This window comes from Gekko japonicus, unplaced genomic scaffold (assembly GCF_001447785.1).
Source record: "Gekko japonicus isolate JY-2015 unplaced genomic scaffold, Gekko_japonicus_V1.1 scaffold3, whole genome shotgun sequence".
Taxonomy (NCBI): Eukaryota; Metazoa; Chordata; class Lepidosauria; order Squamata; family Gekkonidae; genus Gekko; species Gekko japonicus.
This window is the reverse complement of record NW_015170887.1, coordinates 445,007-470,922: the sequence shown is the minus strand read 5'-3', so window position 1 is coordinate 470,922 and position 25,916 is coordinate 445,007. Positions and strand designations below refer to the sequence as shown.

General features: G+C 45.4%; 2 protein-coding genes across 2 annotated transcripts in view; one reads left to right on the top strand and one right to left on the bottom strand.

Annotated features, from left to right (window-relative positions):
• Positions 1-3,040, top strand: part of TGFB3 (transforming growth factor beta 3) — a 32,114-nt gene extending 29,074 nt beyond the window's left edge. The window contains exon 7 of the mRNA XM_015418346.1: positions 2,710-3,040. Within this exon, the coding sequence (XP_015273832.1) occupies positions 2,710-2,868 (159 nt within the window). The 3' untranslated portion in view covers positions 2,869-3,040. The remainder of the gene's footprint in view (positions 1-2,709) is intronic.
• Positions 3,041-10,869: 7,829 nt separating this feature from the next.
• The window catches only part of TTLL5 (tubulin tyrosine ligase like 5), a 171,874-nt gene continuing 156,827 nt past the window's right edge, over positions 10,870-25,916 (bottom strand). Inside the window, 2 exon segments of the mRNA XM_015418352.1 lie at positions 10,870-11,266; positions 19,286-19,371. Of these exon segments, the coding sequence (XP_015273838.1) occupies positions 11,238-11,266; positions 19,286-19,371 (115 nt within the window). The 3' untranslated portion in view covers positions 10,870-11,237.

Here is a 25,916-nt window from a genome sequence, read left to right as displayed (position 1 = left end):
AGGCAACCATCAGGACACTTATTAGGATTGGCAATAACTGCTCCAGCACATAGGAAAGAATTTACATTATGGCAGGTAACCACCTGCCTTTGGTGGAAGGCATCCCCATTAACAGTGTAACTTTCATATTGATCTGGCAGAGATTATTGTGTAATTACAAGAAGTATCTGTGAAAGCAAAGAAGCTAACTGTATGAGAACAAAAGCTGAGTCTAGGAGCTCCTTAAGGACCCACAAAATTTTATGGGGTATAAACATTTGTGAGTCAAGGCTCATTCTGTCAGGATGTTTTACGCTGGAAAGTTCTGGTGTTCTTTAAGGTGCTACTGGACTTGAATTTTGTTCTACCACTAAAGACTAACACAGCTACCCTCCTGAAATTTACCATGTATGAATTACTCAGTGGTGAAGAAAACATGCCACTGTTGTTTCTTAACCGTCTGTGACATTTAGTTGCACATAATGAGCTATCTATGTGAGTACAAGTGACTCATTCTATTATAGAATAGGATCCAGTGTGTGTAAAGAAGCAGCCCTCTTCTGTCCCAGATGTGCAAATCCCAGCAGCAGAAATTGGCAAATCCTCCTAGTTCTGTTGCATCATTGTTTCGCAGTGTTCTGTTCTCCTGGCCTTCCATTCTTCTCTTTAAAATATTCGCATTTAGAATAAGTCAGTGTGGTACAGTGGGCTTCCTGGTGGGCTTGCTGAGGCTTCCTTTCCCCCCTCCCCACTCTTGGTGGCTCGGCCAGAGCAGTTCCTGGAGGGCTTGTGGAGGCTTCCTTTTCCCACTCTTGGTGGCTCACCTGGAGCTGCTTGAGGTGGGCTTGTCAAGGCTCCCTCCCACTCTCAGGCCCAGTTCGACTCATGGTTTGTGCTGCTGCTGGTGGCATGCTCCTGGGCTCCACCACAGCCAGGTCCAGTGAGGCTCCCATCTTCACCACCACCACTGAACCCAGCATGGCTCGCCTGTACCGCCAAGGTCAGTACACTTGTGCAGAGAATGCTACTTTTACTTTTGGGGGAATTATTCCCCCCTCCTATAGTTTTTTTTTTAAAGATTTAAGATTTTTCTGCTGGGGGTGCCCCAGTGTGCAGAAAAATCTCTTTACCCTCCATGTGCCCCCTATCTGCGGAAATAAGTATCTGCACATAGGGGGCACAGTTGGGAATTATATATATAGATCATTGAGTAGATGGATCAAATTCAGTGGAGACGTTCTGTGGCAGAGAATTTCAGGAGCATGTAGCAGAGTGCTGAACATATAAAGGTAGCCAGAGAGGATATAAAAAGAAGGCAGGGTTCTGAAGAGTCTCCAATACTGAAAGACATAGAAGATGTTCTCTCTGGCTGTAACAAGGCCAAGAGACTCAAAAGATCGGTGAGGGTTGGAAATTCAGGTGTAAATGAAAGATGATTAATGCTCCAAGAAGGAACACATTAAATGGCACCAAATCTCCCCCCTCCCCCAAAATCTCAGAGCTCATGGAAAGGGCAAGACTTTGTCACAGCGAAAAGACATCTTGTGAGCTTCCTTGATACAGTTCAGCAAACACCCCACTACTTACACTGAGAGTTTCCCAGAAACAGAACTTTGATAACCCTGTTGTGAGCCGTCCTGAGTCCAGGGGTTGGAGAAGGGAGTAAGTATATTTAAAGACACAGATTTTTTTTAAAAAAGGAAGAAAAAGAAACAGATGGGTGAGGAACTAGGAGAAAAGGAACAGATTTCTCAACTGAAACAGATGGCAAGTAGAAAGCTCTTCACAAGGAAGATGGATACGAAGCCTAACCAGTGTATCTCTGGGAAGCTGCAAAAAAAATTGAGGAGTAACTAGAGCTAACCATTGTGGAGTCCACAGCCTTGGCATGCAAGACTTCTGAGGTCTCGAGGGCAAGAAGTTGGGCATTAAAGTTGGGTCATGATAAGGCAACCTTTTGTTACAATATATGCTACAGATACAGTGATGATGAGAGTTTTGACTCATCATCCATTCTTATTAAAGCTAGTGGGATCTTTTTGAACAGACGAGAGCAGATTAAGATTCTTTACTCTCTGAACTACCACCGGCACCAACCCCTTCTGTGAAATGCAGCAGCCTCCAGGGAGGAACACATTAAAAACACAAAGATGTTTGCAAGGCGGTTCAGGTGGAGGCCGAATTAATCAGAGCTCCTCTCTAGCAAGCTGTTTCTCCCTCCCTCTCTCTTGTAAAAATAGTATGTGAGATGGAGCAGTGAGAGACCTCACGGGCTTTGTAGAGGATTCAAAAAGCTGGGAAGGGAATGTAGATATTTGAGAGGGACTGGATTGAATCCAGCATGATCTGGAGACGCTGGCCAAAGCGAGCTGATTTTTTTCAGCTGTTTTTCTTGAAGCTTAAACAGGGTCACAGGGTGGTTACACCCAGGTTTTTGTGTGTGCGTTTCAAGAGCAGAACATGCAAGAGAACTGGTTGTGCCAGGGCAGAACTGCGGTTTGGATGCTTTGCAGTAGTCCTAGTGGTTGCTTCTAATGGGCCTTGCACCTCTGCTGCAACAAAAATTGAATATAAAATGTTGGGCTGTGGTAGAGACATAGGTATGGCATGTTAGAACTGTCGATTAAGTTGTACAGTTTTGGATCACTTGCATGTTTTTCTAGCTGACAGCAGCCCTTTTTGGTCTGTAGCCCATGGCCCTCACTTACTTCATGTTTACTTTTCCCCCAGGTGCTTGGCCTGTACAATACATTGAATCCAGAAGCATCTGCCTCCCCCTGCTGTGTGCCCCAGGATCTGGAGCCTCTCACCATCTTGTATTATGTTGGAAGGACACCTAAAGTGGAGCAGCTGTCCAATATGGTGGTGAAATCCTGCAAGTGTAGTTGAAAGGGAGTCAAGCACCATCAGTAGCTGAGGAACTGCGATGATTCATCCTCTGCTCACTGAGCAAAACAAAATGACGCAGAACTCGTGTTGGGAGGGCCCCTGTGGTCTGGTCCTCTCAGCCTGCAATCCAGGACAAATGACCCATTTTTATGGCAGGGTTGTTGTTTTTTTTAAATTAACACCTCTCTGCCTTACTGGCTTTGTCACCTTTACTCTGGGAGTTTCTTTGGCAACATGGATGCTTAAGGAAGCGAACACATGTACAAGCTAGATGTATAGTGGTGCAAATATCAACCTGATGAGAACTACATTCAAGGAGGCAAGCGTGAATGGGGCTATGGACAGAGAACAGGGGAAAGGAGACTTTTTTGCCCTACCACTAGCTTTCCTGGGGAGGCCAGCTTTTTTCTACAGAGTGAGGATTTCCTTTTGAAGGAACAGCCCAATATTTTCTTAAGAGACCAGACTGATGTCCATCTCAAAAGGAGTCACTGGTTGCTTTAGAACTGGGATCCAGCTTTAGAAGGTTTGTACCATTCTGCAGAGTGTGGGTTCAGCAGTCTGCTGCAGAAAATGAACAGTCTGGAGCAGCTGAAATGGCAGAAATGTACAATTTTTTCCTCCTCGTGAAGCTCCTGCTACATGACTTCTGGAGTTGGTGAGCAGCCTTGCTCCTGTGCACAACCCATTACTTCAACAATAATCTTCAAAGAATCCTGTATTTGCTGTGGTGGTTGAAGTATTATAAGGAAATCTGCACATCTCTTGCACAAGAACCTGGCCCAGGCTACACCTGCCATGGTTTTATTAAAAGTATTAATCTCAAATATTGTAAAAAAAAATAAATATTTTTTGGAAATTGGAATTTTCTATTCAATTATATTGTTTGGTTAGGGAAAATGTGGATGAGTGAGCATTTGAGAGATCATGCTCAGCTGTGGAGTAACCAAAGGGTTAGTCAAAATTGAGTCACACGTGGGAGCCTGTTTGTATAATTTATTTTGACAGGTTTATACTTAGGACAAAGCAGCTGATTAATCAAGAAGCTTGGATGAACCTGTGTTCAGCTAAGCATGGCCACTTACCTCAACATTAGTTGGTGATTTGGGCTCATGGCGATTTTTCCCTTCTCAGAGCCCTTTCTGAAGGACTTTACAGGACTTCTTTCATCCATGAGATGAAAGCATTTACTTCAGTCACATTCTGACATTCCAGGGTAAGTGTGAGAACCCTTCTTTGAAGCTGTTTTAGATCAAGTCAGACCATTGGTCCATCTATCCCAGTGCTTGCTACTGTGACTGGCAGCAGTTTTCTAAGGCTTGGGGCAAGGGCCTTTCCCCACAGTCCATGAAGATCAAGAGGGATAGAAATAAGTAACAGCAGCACTATCCAAGATCCATTTAATTGGCAAGGCAAGGGATTGAACCTGTGACCTCCATGTGCTCCTACTGGGGGGGGCTCTACTCCACCCATCCTGCTTCTCCATCTTTCTACTTTGCAGGCTTTACTAAGGAGCTGTGACTAGAATAACCCAGCCAAGAGTTTGCCTTTCTCTGACAGCATAGTATCTTGGCCTCTCTGGTCCTTTAAGACTTTCAGGTACAGAACCTGCAAGATATGAATTCAATAGGATGCTTAGTTAGAAGGAAAAGAATCATCTGGGATGGATTTCCCACGACAGCATCACCCAACAGTGTTTTCCCTCCTATGCAATTCTGAAAGATACAAGAGAGAGCTGGGGATTGGGCTTAGCAAACATACGCCCACTTGTCTCTCTGGCACATAGTACTCCAGCGCTTCTTACCCCCCCTTTTTTGGCCAGCCATTCATACCCCTCTAACATTCTTTTCCAGCCTCACTTGCTCTGTGGCTAGTTCTTTTGACACCTCTATTCACCTACTACCTACCATTTCCTTTGTGTTCTCTGTGGGTCAACTTTGGTTTCTCCAAGCACATAAGAGTCCTGGTGGATCAGTCCAATGGTCCATCTAGTCCATCATTGTGTCTCACACAGTGGCCAAACAGTTACCCTGGATGGCCAACAACAGGGCATAGAAGCCAAGGCCTTCCCCTGACGTTGCCTCCTGGCTCTGGGATTCAGAGGTTTAATGCCTCTGGATACGGATGTTTCCCTCAGGCATCATGGCTAGTAGCCATTGATAGACTTATCCTCCATGAATGTATCTAATCCACTTTTAAAGCTGTTTATTCCTGTGGCCATCACTACATCCTCTGGCAGCGAATTCCACATTTTAATCACTGTGTAAGCTGGTATTTCCTTTTGTCCATTCTGATCCTATCAGCTTCATTGTATGCCCTTGAGTTCTAATATTTTGGGAGAGGGAGCAGAAATTATCTTTGTCAAACTCTCTATCCCATGCATAATTTTATAAACCTCTATCATTTTCCCCCTTAGCCCACTCTTTTCTAAACGGAAAAGTCCCAGCCTCTTCAGCCTTTCCTCATAGGGAAGGTGCTCCAACTCTAACCATCTTGGTTGCCCTCCTCTGTACTTTTTCCAGCTCTGCGATGTCCTTTTTGAGATACGGGGACCAGAACTGTACACAGTATTCCAAATGAGGCTGCATATCAACCGTTTTATTCTCAATCCCTTTCCTAATAATCCCTAACACAGAGTGTGTCTTTTTCACTGCTGCAGTTGAGCTATCCACTATAACCAGTGTTCCCTCTAAGCTGAGGTGTAAGTTAGTGTGAGCTAGCTCACAGGTTTTTAGCCTCTGGCTCAGTTTTGTCTTAACTCAGGACAGCTCCAGAGCACACTAATTTATGCAGTTGCCAAAATGCTTGCTCACAACTTTAATGCCAGTCGCTCACAAAGTAGAATTTTTGCTCACAAGACTCCACAGGTTAGAGGGAGCACCCTGTTTGTGGAAATCCTCTTGGAGCGCTTCACAGTCAACCTTGGTTTTCACCATCCTGAATAATTTGGTGTCATCTGCAAACGTGGCCACTACACTATTCACCCCTAGTTCCAGATGACTGATAAATAAATTAAACAAGTGGGGACCCGCAAGAAACTTGAGGAGACAGTGAATCCCATTCCCCACTCCTCTTCCTCTATCAGTCCCCCCTTTTCCCTTATCTACCTACCCCCATCTCTTTTGCCCCTCCCCGTTTTCTCCATCAGTCTACCCAACCCTTGTTGCTCTCCGTACCTACCACCCACACCTGGTACTTCACTAACCCTCACTTTTGCAGCTCTCCCCAACTACTCCCACCACCCTTAGCACTCCACTCACCCCCATCCTTGCTGCTCTCCCACCTACCCCTCCCCCGGCACTCCATTCACCCACCATTCTTGCTGATCTCCCTATCCACCCCCACCCTTGGCATTCACTCACCCAAAACCCTTGCTCTCTTCTCTCCTACCCCCCATCATTGATTTTCATTCCCCCCCAACCCTTGCTCTCTTCCCCCCTACCCCCCCCCCCGAAACGCATACTGCTTTTATGTGACTTGTGCTGGTCTTTGACCGTATCAATAAACCGCAACTGAAAAAACCCTGAAACCCTTGGCACTCCACTATCCCCCCCACCCTTGACATTCACTCACCCCCCAGCCTTGGCTCTCCACTACCCCCACTCTTCACATTCATTCACCCCTACCCTTGCTCTCTTCCCACCAAGAGGGGCTAGCAAGACTCATGAGGGGGAGGTAATCACTGTCCCCACCTTGATTACCATCACTGCTGATATCCTTGGGGGGCTCGCCGGGTGCCCCCCATCAGCAACAGCCTGCCAAAACTCCTCCCCTTCACCGCTAGGACTACCGAGGCTTCTTCCCTCCCCCCCACCAGTGTTGATGGCTCCCAGCTGCCAGGCCCACCATGCCTTCTCCCCCCCAACTCACCTTCAACAACAGGAAGTCCTGCGTGGTTCCCAGGTCCCAGGCCCACCGAGCGTTCCTCCAACCATCAAGGGCAGTGTGCCCTGTGCAGCTCCCAACCGCAGGTCCCTATAACGCTCTCCCACCTGGCAGAGGACCCTGGGAACCACTTCAGGCCCTCCACCCACCCTATGCCTGGCAACGACAGTCCCTGGGAGCCGCTCTGAGCCCAGAGCGGCTCCCACAGTACTCCACCATGGTGGCCAATCTGGTGCGGCAACTGGTGTAATCTGCTGTGGCAGCCAAGACTGGAGCATCTCCTGGTGTCTGCTGGTGCCACAGCCAAGCAAGGAGCCACTCCAGGCATTCACCACCACCACCACAGGGCAAGGAGCCCGTCCCGGCATCCTCCACCATGGCGGCCAGACCCCAGCTCCAACTGTAAGTGCATTGTCTGTGCATGTGCAGACACATTTTTAAAAATTTCAGGACAATTTAATGCTCCCAATAGATTTGCTAAGATTAGGGATTTTTCTGCAAACCTAGGGAGCATCCCAAGTGTGCACAAAAACCTCTTTACCCTCCATGTGCCCCCTATCTGCGGAAATAAGTTGGGAATTAGATATATAGATAGTACCGGCCCCAATGCTGATCCTTGTGGGGCCCCACTGCTTACCTCCCTCCATTGCTTCCATTGTCACCCCTTGGCTGTTCACAGCATTCCTGTCTTTTCTTCCCCTTCTTGTCAATACCGCATGCTCCTTTGCCTTTAGACTTTGAGATATATTCCTCAGCCAACTCATTTAATTCCCTCTTGCATTCCCAACTCCATTGCCTCTCCTCCCCCCATACTCCTCCCTCAAACATCCGCCTATTCCATAAGTCCCCATTTCTCAGTAGCCATCCTGACCCTAGGCTGTCCACTTGTTCCCCCCAGTCTTCTGGGACCTTCCCCCACGAAGCTGTCCAGTCTTCCTGCTTCAGCCACATTGTTCTTCCTGTCCTGTGCGAAGAAGTCACCATTCATTTCAGCTCATAAAGCTCGATATTTCACAAATGTTCTAAGACTATGGGTCTTATGACACAATTTGGGCCCCCCCATTAGGGATAAAAGCAGGATACACATAAAAACATAATAAAAACGGGACTGGCAAATACGTCCAGCAAACAGCTCAGCTAAAAGGGAGCTAGAAGTTTCCTAGGATTACAAAATCTGATGATGACTGCCACAAAATCCCACAGCAGAATACAGTATTGATGTTATACTACATAGATACAATAGGAAACCCCCTCTCAAAACAAAACAATCTTTTAAAAAACACTCAAGCCCTTTGCCTAAAAGCTGTAATCATTTCTGCTGATACAACACTATAAAGAATGTTGCCTCCCATGCCAGTGTTAGCCAGCATAAATTCTGGTGCAACATCCTCCCCCCCCCCACAAACTATCACTCACAAAAAGAAAATGCATGGGAAAATGATTAGTCCGAATGAAAAAAACTCATGTAATTCTGGAAAGAAAAAAAGGAGCAGATGCTCCTGTGAAAATCCATGTGGATTTCAAGGGGGGGGGGGACATTCCAGCAGATTTGGCCCTAACTCTGACAACATTGAGATCCTAATTCTGGGAATTAGGTGCACTGTTTCCTGCTGTCCAGATATATGGAGTGCTTGCAGTGTGCTTGTTTCCTATCTTGACAGCTTGCTATGCCCTCATCTTTGCTAACCCTTCAATCAAACCACAGCCAAGCCTTTCTGTAGCATAAGACTCTTGCTGTTCATCACCTAACAGGCTGCGAAAATCCGTAATTTCAAGCATTTTTATGAGACATGAAAAACTCCAGATACAGCAGCTGGACTGGTGTCAATCCATCATTCCAGCTCTTTTGGCTGAGCGCCTGTGACAGGGGAACTCAGGCGCAGATAAGAGGGTACTTCCCACTCACGGCCTGTCAGGCTTTTCATTTCTTTTTGGGTCTCCTTGACCTGCAATTATGTTCTGAGGAAGCAAGTAACTTCTAGTGAATATTTTAACTCTTGAGTGGACAAAGTGCGATCTCCTAATCTCTCTACTTATGGGATCGCTTTTCCAAAATGATTTAACTAGAGCTGCTGCGATACATAAGAATGAGCCATTGATTTGTATGCTTGCACTTCTTGATTCTGAGCCTTCTTAAAAACACCAGAAACTGTATATTTAAGAGTTATCTCAACAAGGCAAAAACTTTTCTGGAGAATACTGTAAGGTGCTGAACCCATGCCACTTTCCCCATTCAAGGACAGTACAGTTACTGCAAGCTGATCTGCATTTTGATTTCCACATGGTGCGGCTGCAGTTTTGCTTCAGAGCACTGCTAGATCTCGCCAACATTTCCAGTGAACTTTTTTTTAAAAACAGCCATCTCCACACAACGTCTCTGCCTAGCAGGAAAAAATTCTGCTCAGTCTTTTCCCAAGATTCTCAACTAGTATGGTCTAGGGTCTTGTATGGGATTTCTGTGCATAATAGGGAAAACCAAGCTCTTGTTCCACCTCTTTCAGCGCCTCAGAAGGGCTGCATCCAGCAGCATTTGTCTCTGTCTATGACAAAGAACTGGCTTTAGGATCTTGCTACTTGTTGCATGCAATAGCACGTAAGAAGGCTGTAGCTTCACCTTGGCTGAAAAGCGCTGCTGGGAGAAGATGATTTTCAACATAGAACGGGAGGAAAGAGGGGCCTCTCCTCCCCAGTTTTCCCACAGCAACTCTCTCCTTCTTCATCCCCTACATCCCAGTAGCTGCTGCTCCCCCTTAGGATTCCTGTGCGGGAAAGAGCAGAATGGGCAGTTGGGCTGCAGTGGAATAGCAGATAAATGGTTAAGCACTTTTGCACCTCTTTGCTGAAGACCCCCTCCCCCCAAAAGAAACTGGGGGGGATGGGCGGGGCTGTCCCTTAGTTTAGCCCTAAGAAACAGGTGTGGCAGAGAGTAGGAATACAGCCAGTGGCTCCACCATGACCCAGTAGCACAATACGGCCTGCATTCTTCAGATTTCCCAGATATGAACTTTTGGGCGGAATTTCAAATCTAAAGTCTCCATTATCCATTGTTGATATAACCTCAGGAACGTTAATGGCTGCAATGCAAGTAACTTGGCGACAGAACTGCCCACAACAATTTGCTTCTGAGCGCCACAGGATTGATTTTAGAAAGCACAAATGATGAGGGTGCTACAGTACATGCAGGAAAGATACACAATGCCCCTTGTGAACCACTGCACCAGTGGGTGCTTTGCTATGCCTGAATTCAGGCAGCAACTGCAGCGCTTCAGAGCCGCTTCTCACATTCATTGGAGGCAGTGCGGATTCAGCCCCACTATCTGCAGTGGTATGTGACTCTCACACTCAGGGCAAACAATCCACTACAGATGACAAGATTCTGTCCCTGGTGTGTGGATTGTTATGCTGGCTGAGGCTTTTTCTGTGACCCCTGAGGTGAAAAGGGTAATTCCTCAACTAGTAAGTCACAACATTGGCAGCCTGTAATAAGGCATTAAATATTTAAGGTTGTAAGTGGAAAGTACGATACAATGAACAGAGTGTGCAGCTTGGGGTGTAAAAGAACAGGGATAAATTCCTGCTCGGTGATTAAGTAGTATTTTGAGGATTTACAAGTCATTCTCAACCTAATCTACCTCAAAGAGAAAACCTTTTTTAGTATGCAAAAAAGAAATGCTAAAAAGTGAACTGTTTCTAGGCTAACCTGAAGTCATACTCGGTACGCAATTGCTATGATCCCTAGAATCAGACCAGGCTGAGTCCTGAAAATACAACATTCAGAGCAGCAGCTTATGCAATGTAAATAAACATGAGGAAAAGCCAACATAATGAAGCATATTTTTTTTAAAAAAAATGCATACATACAACCTCCCAATGAAACAAAATTAAATCTGAGCTGACTGGAAAAAAGCTTACCCAGTGTAATAAATGTAAATTATAAGCTAAATAAACAAAAATGAATGACTTTATTGTAATTGAGCATTTCCATGGCTTCCTGCCAAAATCCAAGAAAGCAGCCTCTTGTCAGTCAGCACTCGAACTCTCTCATGCCACTGATGGCCTTACGTTATCAACCTTGCCCACTAGCTGGTAGGCATCCTTCACTGTCTCCGAGGGAGCTAGAACAACCAAGAGGATGAAGACACCTAGATCCTGGGACACATCATACAGCTGCAGTTGGAAACCTTCTGTCCTGAACTGAGTCATAACCACAACTGGAGGGCCAGCTGTTGAGAAGGAGGTGGGATAGAGAATGCAAAGGAAGCCCTGAAAGCCTAAGTCGAAGCTCTCAAGTTCCAGCACCAGTTCCACAGATGCTTGGCTGCTCTCCTGCCCTGGAAGAAGTTCTGGAGTGTACAAACAGACCTTGCTGCCGATCTGAGTGTGGCTGGGAGTGTGGAATGGTGAACAGTCATGGTGACTTATCTCTTTCGTACATGCTGAAACACTGAGCTTCTGGTTTGCTCTGTTATTTAGAGTTAAATCCTTCATTTTGGAAAAGAAGTGCCAGCAGGAGCTGAAAGAAACACAAGGGAAAAAAACCCAGTGAGTGATTTCAAAGAAGTGTGCACTGATACAGAGATTTCCCTTCACACACACACACACAATTTAATCATGACACCCTGCAGGGTATTTCCAGACAGCACTGATGGCAGCCCTTGGAAATGATGCTGCAGTGTTTCCGATCCCGGGTTCCCGGCTATCCAGACTGAAGGACAGAACCCACTAGTCTAAATGGCGGGCATGGATCAGAATGGCTTTGGAGTCACATGGTTGCCTCCCCACACTGAAGTCCCAAGGACAGAGACACCAGCAGTTCCCTGTAGCACAATAAGCTTGTCCCAAGATAGGTGCACAGCGACCAATGTGCACTGTGGGAAGATGGTCATCTGGACATGGATACAGAACAATATACTAAACCAGCATGACAAATGCTTCCTGAAATACTATATGTGACTGCATCTGCAACAGCTCTGCAACCTACGTTCAACAGTTAACATTATCACGAACAATCCCTTCACCCTCTTTTACAAAATATAGGCTCTTCCTTGCTGAGACCCTTGCTTTATTAGTTGCAGTATAGGTCCTTCTGTCTTGCTCCTCCCATTTTGCCTTCTTCCAGACTGAGAAGATGGTAGACAGGTGCAACTGTCAAAAGTCAAAGCTCACTTTGTCAGATACAAGTAAGAATTAAAACCTATCAGCTCTTACATCCAGGTCAAGAAGGTGGGAGGGTTGTTACACAGAAGGCCCAGTTGGAGTCAGGATGCAGAGGTAGGATACAAAATGTAATCAGCTTGATTACAGCAAGAAGCTCACTTTGCACAGAGGCGGTAAATGAAGAATGGGGTAAGAATCCTATGTCCCTGTTGAGGCCCTGGAGGAGGGGTTCATTTTCCTGAACTTGTTAATTAATTCTAGGTTCAACCATCTTGCCTATTTCCCTTTGAAGCTTCTTTGTAGGAGAACTGCCACTCTTTGGTCAACAGTGGAATGTCCTGGAAGATTAACATCCCAGTTTCCTAGGAAACATAATGAGCTCTATGGACGAAATGTGCCCTGTGTATTTAGGAAACCAGTTTTTTTACAAACTGTTGATTTTTGTCCTGAGTAACATTTGCTAAGCGTTGAGTTGTTAAAAATATTAAGAGCAATTTACAAAAACATATCTGCTCTCTCTAAGTGCCAAGCATCACACAAGCATATGGGATTTGGAATTATGTCTAGCCTGTGATTGTAAAGACACTTATTGGTGAGCAAGTCCTGTGGAATTCAGTAGAGCGAGCTTGTGTGCTATGATAGTTTTTTAAAAATTGAAACCTGGGCCATTCAACAGAAACCTTGGGAAATTAACCCAGTACAAAGCTGTCTGCTTTTGAAGGCAAATTCTCATGTTACTCACATTCTCATGTCACCCACATTTATGCTCAAGAAAAGCATGTATACTGTAATCTAAGAAAAACTATGTGTACATTTTGGTCCCAACACTTGCATTAGTAACCCGATATATGCTTTAGCTTCCTTAAAACAACTGACAGCTCAGTCTTACATTACTTTAATATAGATACAACAAAATAAGTGTATATAACATCTGTGTGTAAAGAACGCTGTAGAAGTAGGTAACCTGAGAACCTATTCGGTTCTTATTCTTATTGATGGAAAGGCTGATCTGTTGAATCTTGCTACATCATAATAACTATGCTTATCAGTGAGCCTTGGCCCCTCTACAGACTCATTCTGTTTGTAAGTTTTGAGAATTCTTGACTTTCCTGAGTCCAGAGCCACGACCTACATTGCAAGCTTCATTGGCATACCCCTCAAAGTCACAAACACAACATGTGGTAAATACACATACTCGTATTTACACACAAACGAGACACAGCACCCCCCTAAGATGCCACTGGAGCATCCCTGACAGTCCTGTGGTGCCACTGCTGTTCCTGTGCTTGCTCTGCAGAGAGGAAATAGGTGATAGAAACACCTCTAGCCAATGTGCCCAGAGCACAAGGATAAGAAGCCTGTCCAAGACCTGAATGTTCTGAGCAAATACTGGCCAGTGGCCAATACCATCTTCTTGGAGTTGGGTGGTTGTAGAACTGCAGGTTTGTTGGATAGAACTGATAGTGTAGATCCACCAGTCCAGCTTCCAGACTGTTAGCAGAACTGAAACTGCCTTGGATGCTTCAAATGATAATACTAAGAGAGCGAGAGACTGGGGAACTGTAACTCCTATTGATACTCCTAACTTTCAATAACGTGAACCATGTTACCCTCCTGACTCAGGTGGAAACTCTGCTGGGAGCCTGCAGAATGTAATTTCTTTTAAACAATAACAAACTTTCTTCTTGGTTGTCAGAGAAACCAGCATGATCCTGGCTCTAAGTTATACTCATCAAATGAAAAGTAGTAGCCCTGTGTAAACCAGGCTCTGTCAGATAATACAGCTTAGAGAAACAGAAGATGGACAAGGGCTGCCAGTGGCAATATAATCCCCTCCCATTCATGAAGGGCCTTCAGAATTCTCAACAGTCAGAGCCTAGCTTGCACCTGACTACTTCCCACTTGGGGAGTGTAATGGGTTGCCAGTGCTAACCTACACCCTACAAAAAAGAAGTAGCAGACCAAGGATCAAAGACTGTGGAAGATTCATTTATGGATCTCCTAAATTTGATAAAGAAAGAGCAGAGTGGTGTCTGTGTGTGTGTGTGTGTGTGAGAGAGAGAGAGAGAGAGAGAGAGAGAGAGAGAGAGAGAGAGAGATTCAGCCTGGGTCTGTGCACTCAAAGGAGGAAATTCAATATGACTTAGTGGTTAGAGTGCTGGGACTAGGGTCTGGAAGACCCAGGTTCAAATCCCCATTCATGCCATGAAAGCCAGTCACTCTCTCTTTAGCCTACCTTGGGAGTTGTTGTGAGGATATAAGGAGGTGGGCAGAATGTTATTAGCTGCTTTGCATCCCCACTGGCGAGAAAAGCAGGATAGAAATATCTAAGGGGGGGGGGGAATGGATCCTTTCTCCATGCACTATTTTCTCATCTTCAACATGGGCAAAAGGACTACACTGAACATCCACCTCTGATATGCCAGTTTCTTTTCACATGCAGGGAGATTTTTTTTATGGGATAACTTTTTTTTAAAAAAAGGATCAGTGGTACAGCCCAGAATTCTGCCACTTCATTCTTCACAATCTATAGTGCTATTGTTAGCTCAGGGAACTGCTCTGAAATGCTGCTGTTTCTCTCACACTCTGGCATTCCACGCATGCTTTCCATACAGGAGAAATGTTCCGCAGACTGACTATCCTCTTTGTAACATGCAACCAGCAGATAACAGGAAACATCTTCTTCCTCTCATATAACAAAGACAAAGAGGCTTTCCCAAGGCACTAAAGGGCAGCCTGGCCATTCTCATATGCGGAGGATTAAGTCTCTATCCACTACTCATTAGATGGGAGCGCCAACCCTCGGGAGAAGTGGCTGTACGGCTTGTCATTGTGCAACTGACGCCCTTTAGGCAGGGCTATCGAAGAATGCTGCCTTCAGAGAGCAGCTTCAAAATTTGCTGGAATTGCAATGCCTCACTGAGAACCTTAACAACTAGATAGACCAATGAGAGTGAGAAAGAACTTTTAATTTCAGAACAACTTTAGTAATGCTGGACGTCTTCCTCAATAACTAGTCTGCAGCTTCTTGTGCTGACAGTGATGTGCTTTAGGCTATGTCTGCACTGGGGTTGTGAAGTAGTAAATACTGCTTGTAGCTCTTAGTTTTGTGTCCCCTCTTGGTGTTAACTCCAGTTCGTTTTATTTTTTCCCCAATACTAAAATCAATACATCAAAAAGTTGTACTAACTTTGCCCAATCAAACTGTTTGCACCCTACCCAATTAACTCCTCCACCACCACCACCCTGGTTAGTGTTCATTAATCCAACTGGGCACAGGTTTACCTGTTCTTCAGTTCATCACTAATGCACATCATTTCTACTGTTTGCCCCTTGGTTATCTAGGTATCATCCAGCCAAGCCCTCTCCCAAAATGGTAGGGCCATAAAGTCTAGCAATACAGCCAATTGGCCAAGAATTCTGGAGACTCGAGTTAGAACTATGGGCGTAACTATTTAGATAACTGATCTTCTGTTGTGGGTTTTGCCTTTGGCAGGTTATCCAATGAATTCTCTTTAGTAGAAGTACACATCTCAATCCCCATTCCTTTTATTCACCTTTTTTCCGCATCTAAACAGGCCTCTTTTCTTTTTAACGGAGGACAGTGGCTACTAGGGGGTTCTTCCTGCCCTTGGCACAAACTCTGAAGCCACTCAAGCAAGGATTAACTTTTTTAAACAGATCTTTCTTTTGGAAAGCTCCCATAGCTTGCTCTCTCCAAGGTTCTGACACAGGGTCCAGGATGTTTCCATGTTCAACCTGATTGTTTGGCAGCATACCGGGGGTCCGTTTTTCCATCCTCTGGTTTTGAGGACTCTGTGTCTCCATATTCCCCCCCAACTAGAGGACAAAGATCCTTTCTTCGAATCCTCACACACACACACCAATTTTGCACCTTAGCTCTCCTGTACAACAGATACACTGCAAGTTTCCACTCCTTTTTCACTGGACATCTTTCAGCAAAGGGCCGGATTAGATGTGACAGCAGCCGCTGGGCCAACCCATGGGCCCCAGTGCCACTTTAGAGAAAATTTAGCCATTTAAAAATTGCCACAAGGGCCTGACCCTGATCGGCAGCATCAGGCAATTTTGTTTCCCCCCTCCATGTCTTTTAAAGTTTTGAAACAGCCCATTTCGGCACTTTAAAAAGCTTTCCATTTTTAATTTACTTTTTTATGTATTTATTTATAGCCTGCCTTCTTCTCTGAGACTACAAGTGATAACTGGGGTGAGGGGAACTGTTTATCTGTGGCTGTCCAACCCAGGTCAATACCGAAAGTGCAAGGATCCTTCCACATCCTACAGCTGTTACCCAAGTTCAGAGGGAGGGTATTTCAAAGAGGGAAGGAGTCTGGAGAAGGCCTTGGGATTTAGAAAGATAATGGATGGATTTAGGAAGCTAATTTGGAGGAACAGATGGGAAACCAAATACTCTGCATCCCAGGAAGCCCTCTAAAATTTCACAGACATTGTCGCTTCTTCAATGCGTTGTCATGCTCCTTTCCATACCTCTGTGATACCAACAGATCACATTTCCTGCTAATCCTCACCTTACAACTAAAAGACCACCAGAACATCAACAGCAGCAGCTGACCAGGATATGGCTCTACCGGAGAACCTACTCTTTGTGTGCAAAATGAGAGTCAGAGCCCTGGTGTTTCAAGCAGCCCGCTGAACTTCTTTCAGATGCCTCTACAGTTCTCTGACAGCCAGCTGTCATAATCCTAACTTCATTTTTTTTGTATTGGGACCAGTGAGATGTCTTCAGAAGTAGCTTCCTGGTGCAATGAGGTATTTCACACCTCCGCAGCCAAAACAAGGAAAGGCAGAGGTCATTTGAGGTGTTATTGGAAGTGATCCTCCAGACTGAAGGCCACTTGTGCAATCAGTCAGGGCAAGGAGGACACAGCAGAAAGGAAATTAATGAAATTACTATGGTAGGAGAAGGGAATCAGTAAACTACAAGAAATGAAGGGATTCCTGTGCCCAGATGCTCCAGATGTCCATTTCCGGCACACTTGCACTTAGAGGTGAATCCCTTTCCCATAAGAACAAGTGATGCAACTCATTTGATATCTCAGACAGAAAAGTAACTGCTATCAAAGAACTGGAAGCAGAAATTCATCCATTTGTCAGCCCCAATTTAGGAAATTTCACAGATCTTTGCATCTGACAAAGCAAGAAGTTCTTTTAAAAAGTACAGAATGCAACAGACACCCATGGACCTTGCCCAGACTGTGTAACTTCTCCACTTTAAACGATTCTTTGTTCTCTTTGAGTCAATTTAAAACTTTATGTAAATCGACAGTGGCTTTCTGAATGTTTCTGCACTGAATTAACACTATTAAAATAGGCTGGATAGGCATTAAACATACTTGGTCCATTTTGTGAGTTGGTGAGTATCTACAGTGCTCTGTGCCTGTTTTTCTAGCAAACTATGAATATCAAAGATGCGACACACAGACAAACACCTTTCTTGTATACACAGCTACTCTGACATCTGACCCAGTAATGCCATTCTTAAACTGAACTACCAAAGCAAAGAAAGGGGGTTGGATAAATTGAATAAATCATCTGAAGACCTCTAGGTTATTGTCTACCTAAAAAGTCTCAAAAAGTTCAGGCTCAGTCTGATGTGATTACAAATATACAAGTTAATTTGCTGAGCAGAGGAAAACAAAAAAAATATCTTAAAATATAAGAGCGGGGGGGGGATTAAAACAGCCGGTTCCACTGCTATGGCAACATAATACTAGATTCATTTACAGTTTTCAACTATGCTGAGCATCTATTGAAATGAATGGGACCCAGAGGAGATCAGTACTACTGACAACCGGGCCAACATTTTGAATGCCCTCTAGAGGTAAGTCTATTTATAGTACTCCTTGTGGAACCTTATTGAACCATAAATCTTATCAAGAACTTGGCTTAATTATCAGTCTTTGTACTGACTGGTGCTTGACTGATGTTACTGAGTTTCCAGCAACATCCACTGCCCTGAAAATACGGCTGCATAATCAAAGATCAAAAATGTATAGTAAGCAGTTTCTGTCATTTGTTAGAATGCCCTCATCCCAGATGTCCTTCTAGATAGAATACCTCCTCGCTCCAACTGAAGGAGAGGTGGTAGTTCCACCAATGTGTGGATTGTACAGAGCTGCTGTGCATTCGATCAGCTGAACCATGAGACTGCGGTTTTCTATGCCGCAGCGGGGGCTTGGTTCAAAACTCAGAGTCATGGCCCATCAAAGATTACATTTTCTACTTGGAAAACACTTTCAGGCAGCATGCTAATACTAACAGATTTGTTGCAGTCCTTTATAATGGCTAGCCTTTTCCCTTTCAGAAAACAATCTTAGTTTCAGCAGGTCTCCCTCTTTTACTTCCCTTACCCCAACAATAGCTCTTTATACAGGGTTAATGCAGAAGAAGAATGGCTGGGGAGTACAGGAGTGCCTGCTGTTACCTTAATCTGGCCCTCCCTGCACTGTCCTTTTCTTTCTTTGCCCTACAACAATGTCAGTGGTTCTGGATCGGCTGGATAAAGGTCTACATTTGGCGAATATAATTTGAGGACCAGCTTCAAAAGGACCTGAAAAACGGAAACAAGAGCTTAGCCTGGGACTAGTCTCCTTACTTCTTTGTACCTAAATCCATCTTCTCCTTGACTTATCACCTACCCATCCCAGAAACGGCAACAACAGCCCCTATGAGAAATCAAATACCACCTATGAGAAATCAAATACCACCCCCACATAAAGCCTAGTATAGACTCAGCCCATCTAGAGTTTCAATATGCTCACCAACATGACGTTCTTAGCACTGGTGTTTGGCTTTTCAGGATTAAGAAATGTGGCTCCAGCATTAATGTGGATTCAGCACAAATACATTTGAATGAGGCAGTATTATTGGCTCTTTTAATTATTTCTCTGCTTAAAATGCAGGAAAAGCTCAACGAAACAGGGCAGGAGTTAGATCCAAGATACTGAAATTACTCTCTAAGAATGCAAGCAGAGGACTCCTTTTTTGCAGTATAGAGTTGACATGCTCTCTTTAAGAGATTTCCATTCCAGGATTCTTAAAATTTGTTTTAAAAGATTTATTTCCTGTATTCTGTGTGCTAGGGTATACGTATGTGTGGGAGTCAGAAAGGGAGGACTGGCTTTACTGCCAGTTTTTTATTTCTGAATTGTATCTGTAGTTTTCTCCATCTCTTGCCTTTCTGCCATATTGCTTCTAGGAAATTAATCTCCAGCCTTCCTTCCTGCCATGTTGCATTAATGAAGGCAATGACTGCAAAGTAATCTTATCAGGAACAGAGAGTGCAAATGTGAAACAAAAAATAGTGGTTGATCAAAAAACCTAGTTTTCTCACCTGCAGAGTTTGTAAGTGGCTCCCAGGATGTAGAACTCTTAAGGCTATTCTGGAATCCATTCAGTTGTCCTTCTGTAGAAGTTGCTCTGCCAGACAAAAACAGTGAATTAGAAGGTAGAACCCAGATTTGGATTAAAAACCCACCTGTAAGACACAGAGCCATTTAAGTTTAAGAGACAGAAGCAACAGGGACTTTTTCCAGGAAACTTCTTTTTCCAAAAAATAAATGCATGTTGATCACTCATTTGCTGTGAGCAACAGGCCCTTCATCAACAAAGTGCTTCTAATGCACATCTATTGCATTTCCCCAGGACTACTAATTATCAAGCAAGGAATTTCTGAAATAGTGGGGCAGTATCAATGGGACAGAAAACCCTGCTGCTTTCAATTTCTTTTTAAAAAAATTAGTAATGGTGAATCAATTAAGCACCACACTGAGCACATAAACAAGCTCATATAATTAATAACTAATAAAATGGTGATGGTATGGTTATTGTGTCACTTGTCTTGGTGTCAAGGACACTGCAGTAGGTGCCCGTGAACCACTTAACAGTCACATATTTATTTATTTATTTATTTATTAGATTTATATCCCGCCCTCCCCACGAGCGGGCTCAGGGCGGCTAACAGTCAGCGGCACCACGTGACAAGATAAAACAGTTAAAAACAAGATAAAACAAATTATACAATTAACTTAGATACAATTGATACCAGAAAGTGCTCGTAGTGATCTTCTTTCTTCATTCAGTTAGAGATGGCGTACAGATAGAAGTAATACTAGGGCCCTGATTTAATGATATTTCGGCCTCCCACAATGCTGTATCTTGGTCTCCTGAAGGGCCAACCTACCACCATGCAGACGATGACATCAGTGGTGGGCGGTGTTGGTATTGGTAATGGGCGGTGAACGGCTCCTAATTGAAGGCCTGGCAGAACAGCTCTGTCTTGCAGGCCCTGCGGAACTGTACTAGGTCCTGCAGGGCCCTGATCTCCTCCGGGAGCTCCTTCCACCAGGTAGGAGCTGCCACCAAAAACGCTCTGGCCCTGGTAGCAGCGAGCCTGGCATCTCTAGGGCCTGGGATAGTTAGACGGTTTTTTTACCCTGACCGAAGCGCTCTCTGGGGTCTGTATGGGGAAAGGCATGTCAGACCCTGGCCATACAGGGCTTTAAAGGTAAGTACCAACACCTTGAAGCTAATTCGGTATGCTATTGGCAGCCAGTGCAATGCCTGCAGCACCGGCCTGATGTGCTCCCATCTAGGGAGACCCATCAAAAGCCTAGTCATGGCATCCTGCACTAGCTGCAGCCTGTGAACTTGCAACAAGGGCAGCCCCATGTAGAGAGCGTTACAGTAGTCTAGTCTCGAAGTGACCATCATGTGGATCACTGTGGCCAAGTCGTCGCGGTTGAGGAAGGGAACCGAGGAAGGGAACATTTGTGGTAACAGTGAACAAGCTACAAGAGGAAGAACTGCATTTTTTCCAGCAATAATACAGCTGTTCAAGCATCAGTAAACCACAACAGAAAGAAGAATGCACTGAGTTCCCATGGTACAGCAAGTTCATGTTGATTGTACAAAACACCCCATACCCTAGAAATTTGAGCCACAGATACCACCCAAACTACTACTAAATTTTGATATTCAGCCAAGAAAGGAGTACCATTTCATTATGGGCCAAAGAGGTCCAAAGAAATTTACTGGCAATAAAATGATGCATTTGTGCACCTACCCACCTACCAGGTTTCCATGTCTTTTCTCCAATCTTTATCAAAACTGCATTGCCCCCAACATTTGGGGAAGACTGTAATAAAGGCTGAACAACTGCTGCATGGGTAGGAAATTTCAGATTTTCCCACTTACATGGCAGCCATTTCCCCTAACACTGTTCCCACAGCAGCCATCCCCTCCCTGGGGGGGAGGCTGTTTTTTAAAAAAATTAGCAGTAGAATATCACAAGTGGGGGGCCCACCCCACTCACGCGGGGGCCCACCCCCACTCCCATTCTTGCCTGGCATGGCATGGCCTCCAGGCTCTCCATCATCTGCAACTGGGCCTGGTGCAGCCCCCACACTCTCCAGCACCCACCACCCAGCCCAGTGTGGCTCCCGGGCTGCTTTGCCACCAATACAGCTCCCCCAGTTCTCCCCAAGGCTTTATCAACAGCTGCACCAGCAAAGGGGAAACCTGTCCCCATGTGAAAATCACCCATAATAGTTAACAGGCACTGAAAGAGTAATAATGAAGACAAATGTACCTCCTTCTGGGAGCAGGTGCATTTAATTCCTGCTGCGGGGGAAGGGCTGCCTCTCCTTTTATTCCTCCTCCACTACAATGCAACTAGCTCCAAATTCAGATTCTTCCTCCACCCTGATTTGGGCAGGACTTTGTCTTTTTAGCACTTTTTCACACACTCTAGAATGGGATCCCCAACATGATGCCCACGGGCCCCATTTATTTATTTATTTATTTATTGGTAAATTTATACCCAGCCCTCCCCAGATGGGCTCAGGGCGGCTAACAGATGGGCACATATGCCAAAATTCAACAGGTAAAACCAGAATAAAACAAGCAATAAAACGATCATTCCTATAAAATACAGATAATAGACTCCAGATGGTACAACGATCCATCCTTCCTCCCAGGGCTGTCTCGTTCCCCGATGACACCCACTCCATTTAGTGGTGGTGGTACGGTGATGGTATAGTGATGGTGGCGGCTCCTACTCAAAAGCCTGGCAGAAGAGCTCCGTCTTACAGGCCCTGTGGAACCGTGCTAAGTCCTGCAGGGCCTGGATCTCCTCTGGGAGCTCATTCCACCAGGTAGGAGCCGCCACTGAAAACGCCCTGGCCCTGGTGAGGCCCTGGTGACAGCAAATTAATATCTTTAGGACCTGGGGTTACCAATCGATGTTGAGTCCCCGACCGTAGTGCCCTTGGGGGAACATATGGGGAAAGGCAGTCCCTTAGGTATGCCGGACCCTGGCCATATAGAGCTTTAAAGGTAAGAACCAGCACTTTGAAATGAATCCGGTATGCTACTGGCAGCCAGTGCAGCGCTCTCAGGACAGGCCTGATATGGTCCCGCCTAGTGAGACCAGCAGCAGCCTGGCCACCGTATTCTGCACTAGCTGCAGATTCCGGACTTGCGACAAAGGCAGCCCCATGTAGAGAGTGTTACAGTAGTCCAACCTCGACGTGACCATCACATGGATCACTGTGGCCAGGTCATCGCGGTCAAGGAAGAGGTCAAACTGCTGAGCCAGCTGAAGATGGTAAAAGGCCGACTTGGCAGTGGCTGCTACCTGGGCCTCCATTGTTAAAGCAGAGTCCAGGAACACTCCCAGACTCCTAACCTCCGACGCTGGCACCAGCGGCGCCCCATCAAAGGTCGGGAGAGGGAGCCCCAACCCCAAACCGACCCGACTCAGGCCCAGGACCTCCATCTTTGCCGGGTTTAGCTTCAGCCGACTCAGCCTGAGCCAACCAGCCACGGCTTGTAATGCCCGGTAGAGGTCTTCTGGACTGGAGTCCGACTGGCCGCCCAACATGAGCTGGGTGTCATCTGCATATTGATGACACCCAAGCCCAAACCTCCGGGCAATCTGGGCAAGGGGGCGCATATAGATGTTAAATAACATCGGGGACAGCACCGCCCCCTGAGGCACACCACACTTAAGTGGGTGCCTCCAGGACTGCTGTTCCCCGACTGCCACCCTTTGTCCCCGACCTTGGAGAAAAGAGGCAAGCCATTGGAGGGCCAGCTCCTTAATCCCCGCATCGGCAAGGCGGTGGGTCAGCAACTGGTGGTCGACCGTATCAAATGCGGCCGACAGATCTAACAGCAACAGTGCCGCCACACCGCCTCAATCCAGGTGCCTTCGGAGGTCGTCAGTAAGGGTCACCAGCACAGTCTCCGTCCCATGTCCCGGGCGAAAACCGGACTGGAAAGGATCTAGGATGGAAGCATCATCCAGAAAGCTCTGCAGCTGTAACGCCACCCTTGGCACCCACCAAAACCTTTCCTGGATCCCGCTGAGTGTTTTTAGAAAGCAGGCGGGGCCAGGTGGTGGTTTTTCCCAGCAAGACTTCTGACTGGCCACTGGAGATTTAACTGGCTATGCAGATTTTTAAAAACATTACTTGGACAACAGCTGACACCACAGCTTGAGGATCTTTGCTATGTGACTGAAGATAAGCCACAGCAGCCATTTTTGTGGCTGGCTCTACCTCGTGTAGCAGACATTTTGTGGCTATATGCACTACGTTGTATCAGAATTCCAAAGGTGCCCGCAGGCTCAAAATGGTTGGGGACCCCTGCCCTAGAGTGTTTATTCATTTAAACTAATCTGTGTGGACTTTTTATTAACAAACAACTTATTTTCAAACATACATTCACTGTTTAAATGTGACTAATTTTGTTCACACTTAACATGCTATGTATGTGATAAAAATATACTGTCAAGGAGTTTAGTGCTTTTAGTGATATCAAGCTTATCTTGACATCCAAGTATGCTGCTGGTCCTATTTTGGCCATTTGGGACTGTTTCTGTCCAAATAATATGCTTGTTTACTACAAAAGCTGTTATTTGTTGCTGCCCCGCCTTCCTCCGCGGCAGCAAACCAGCAAACCATTGCCTTCGGCGGCGACCAGGAGCTCCCACAGTTCCCCTAACCTATCCTACCACAAAAAGTCCAAATTGATTGCCAATAATAATCAAATATCTGGCCAGTAAATAAATAAATAAAGGCCAATCAAATCCCACCCACCCTCTTTTTTATTTTATTTCCTAACTCACTAAATTAATTGGACTAGATCAGTGGTGGCGAACCTATGGCACGGGTGCCAGAGGCAGCACTCAGAGCCCTCTCTGTGGGCACGCGAGCCGTCGCCCCAGCACAGAGTTGCTTCGGAGGTGGGTGAGAGTGACTGGCAAGCAGGCAGGCTGGGCTGAGGGCAGAGGTGTGCAGTGGCAGCTGCCTTGGAAGTGTTGATTTTGCCTCAGTGTTCAGGTTAAATTGCCGTGTTTGCACTTTGTGATAAATAAGTGGGTTTTGGGTTGCAGTTTGGGCACTCAGTCTCTAAAAGGTTCGCCATCACTACACTAGATGGTCTGTATGGCCCCTTCCATGAGAGGGTATGAACAGCAGGTATGAACAGCAGCCATCTCAAACAGCAGCCATCTCAAATGAGCAGCATTTGATTGGGTATGAACAGCAGCCGTCTTCATTGGGAAGTTTTTATCTGGTTTTAGTCTGTAATATTTTTATTTATAGTTCACCTTTCACACTGGGATGCAAAGCAGATTACAAGGATGATAAAAACCTTTTAAGTCAGTCAGTAGGCAGACTACAAAGAAGATAACATTTGAATCTAACAACAAAGATTTCTAAACCCGAATTCTACATGCAAGCGTATCTGTTTGAGGCTAAAAGACAATCAGTGTAGTAAAGACTTTATCCCTAATAAAAGTCATCTCCTGAGCCAAATGATTACACCAGAGCTTTGCTCCCTCTACAAGAACAACCCCTGAACAATTCTGTTCTGCACATTTTGTGAAACAGTAGAAGTGTGGGGGACCTATCTAATAGCTTCAAGGTAGACTATTCTGCAGTGCAGGAGCCACCACGAAGATTATGTGTGAACAGGCAATTGCCAATTTTATCTGTTTGCAGAGTAACATCTTCAGAAGGTTTTGCTCAGCTGAGCAGAGCTGCCACAGCTCTTTCTACCTTTCACTCACTTTCCTACATGCCTTAACGTCAGACTGTACCTTGGTCCTCTCTTATTCTGATGACCTCTTCTCCACTGTACACTACTGTTCTTATTGCCCAATCAAGCTACATCTGCCATTCTAAGACATCTATACAGAAAGAGAATGAGCCAGGAGAGAAAGCATCAACAGTAACAAGTGCGACTCATGCCCAAACTGGGGTTTGAACTCAGGACAGTCAGGAGCTGTAAAGAGCCAATGCCAGTAACTCTTTGTCTTCATTGCTCTTGACCAAAATGCATATATGTGGCCAGCCAAGAGCTTTAGGTTCAATGATCCCTGCTGTGGCAGGGTGTTAACAGGAATTGCTGCCAAAAATGTCTAAGGGTCAAGCACCCTGATTAACCCAGACACTTATGAGCTTAAAACAACTAACAGGACTCAAGTTGCAGTAAGGACAGCATGAAAGGGAATTTTTCTTCTTCTAAATCTTAACTCTTTATCATGTCCATAGGACAGTCTCTACATCCAGGACAGCACCTCTGCCTGGTTGGAGCCAGGCCAACTACTGACTCAACCATGAACAGTGGCTCTCTGACTTACCAAACTGAAACTTTTTGTGCTGAAAGGTCTTAGGAGTTCAAGTATGGCATGACCAGGGTCCCCTGAGACTGACTCACATTTGCTTGGAGAGTTGGTAGCTGAGATGTTCCCAGGTTATGATCCAGAGCTATGACATCGGGGTATGGGGAGGGACTGAAGACGCTCCCCTAAATCCATCTGAGACTGCATTATCTTTAGAAGTTAATATTTCATTTTTTTACAACGTGCAATCCACCTTGAGTCTCAGAGAGAAAGGCAGGCCACAAATAAAGCAAATAAAATAAACTTGCCAAGAGAAGGAAACTGCCACATTACC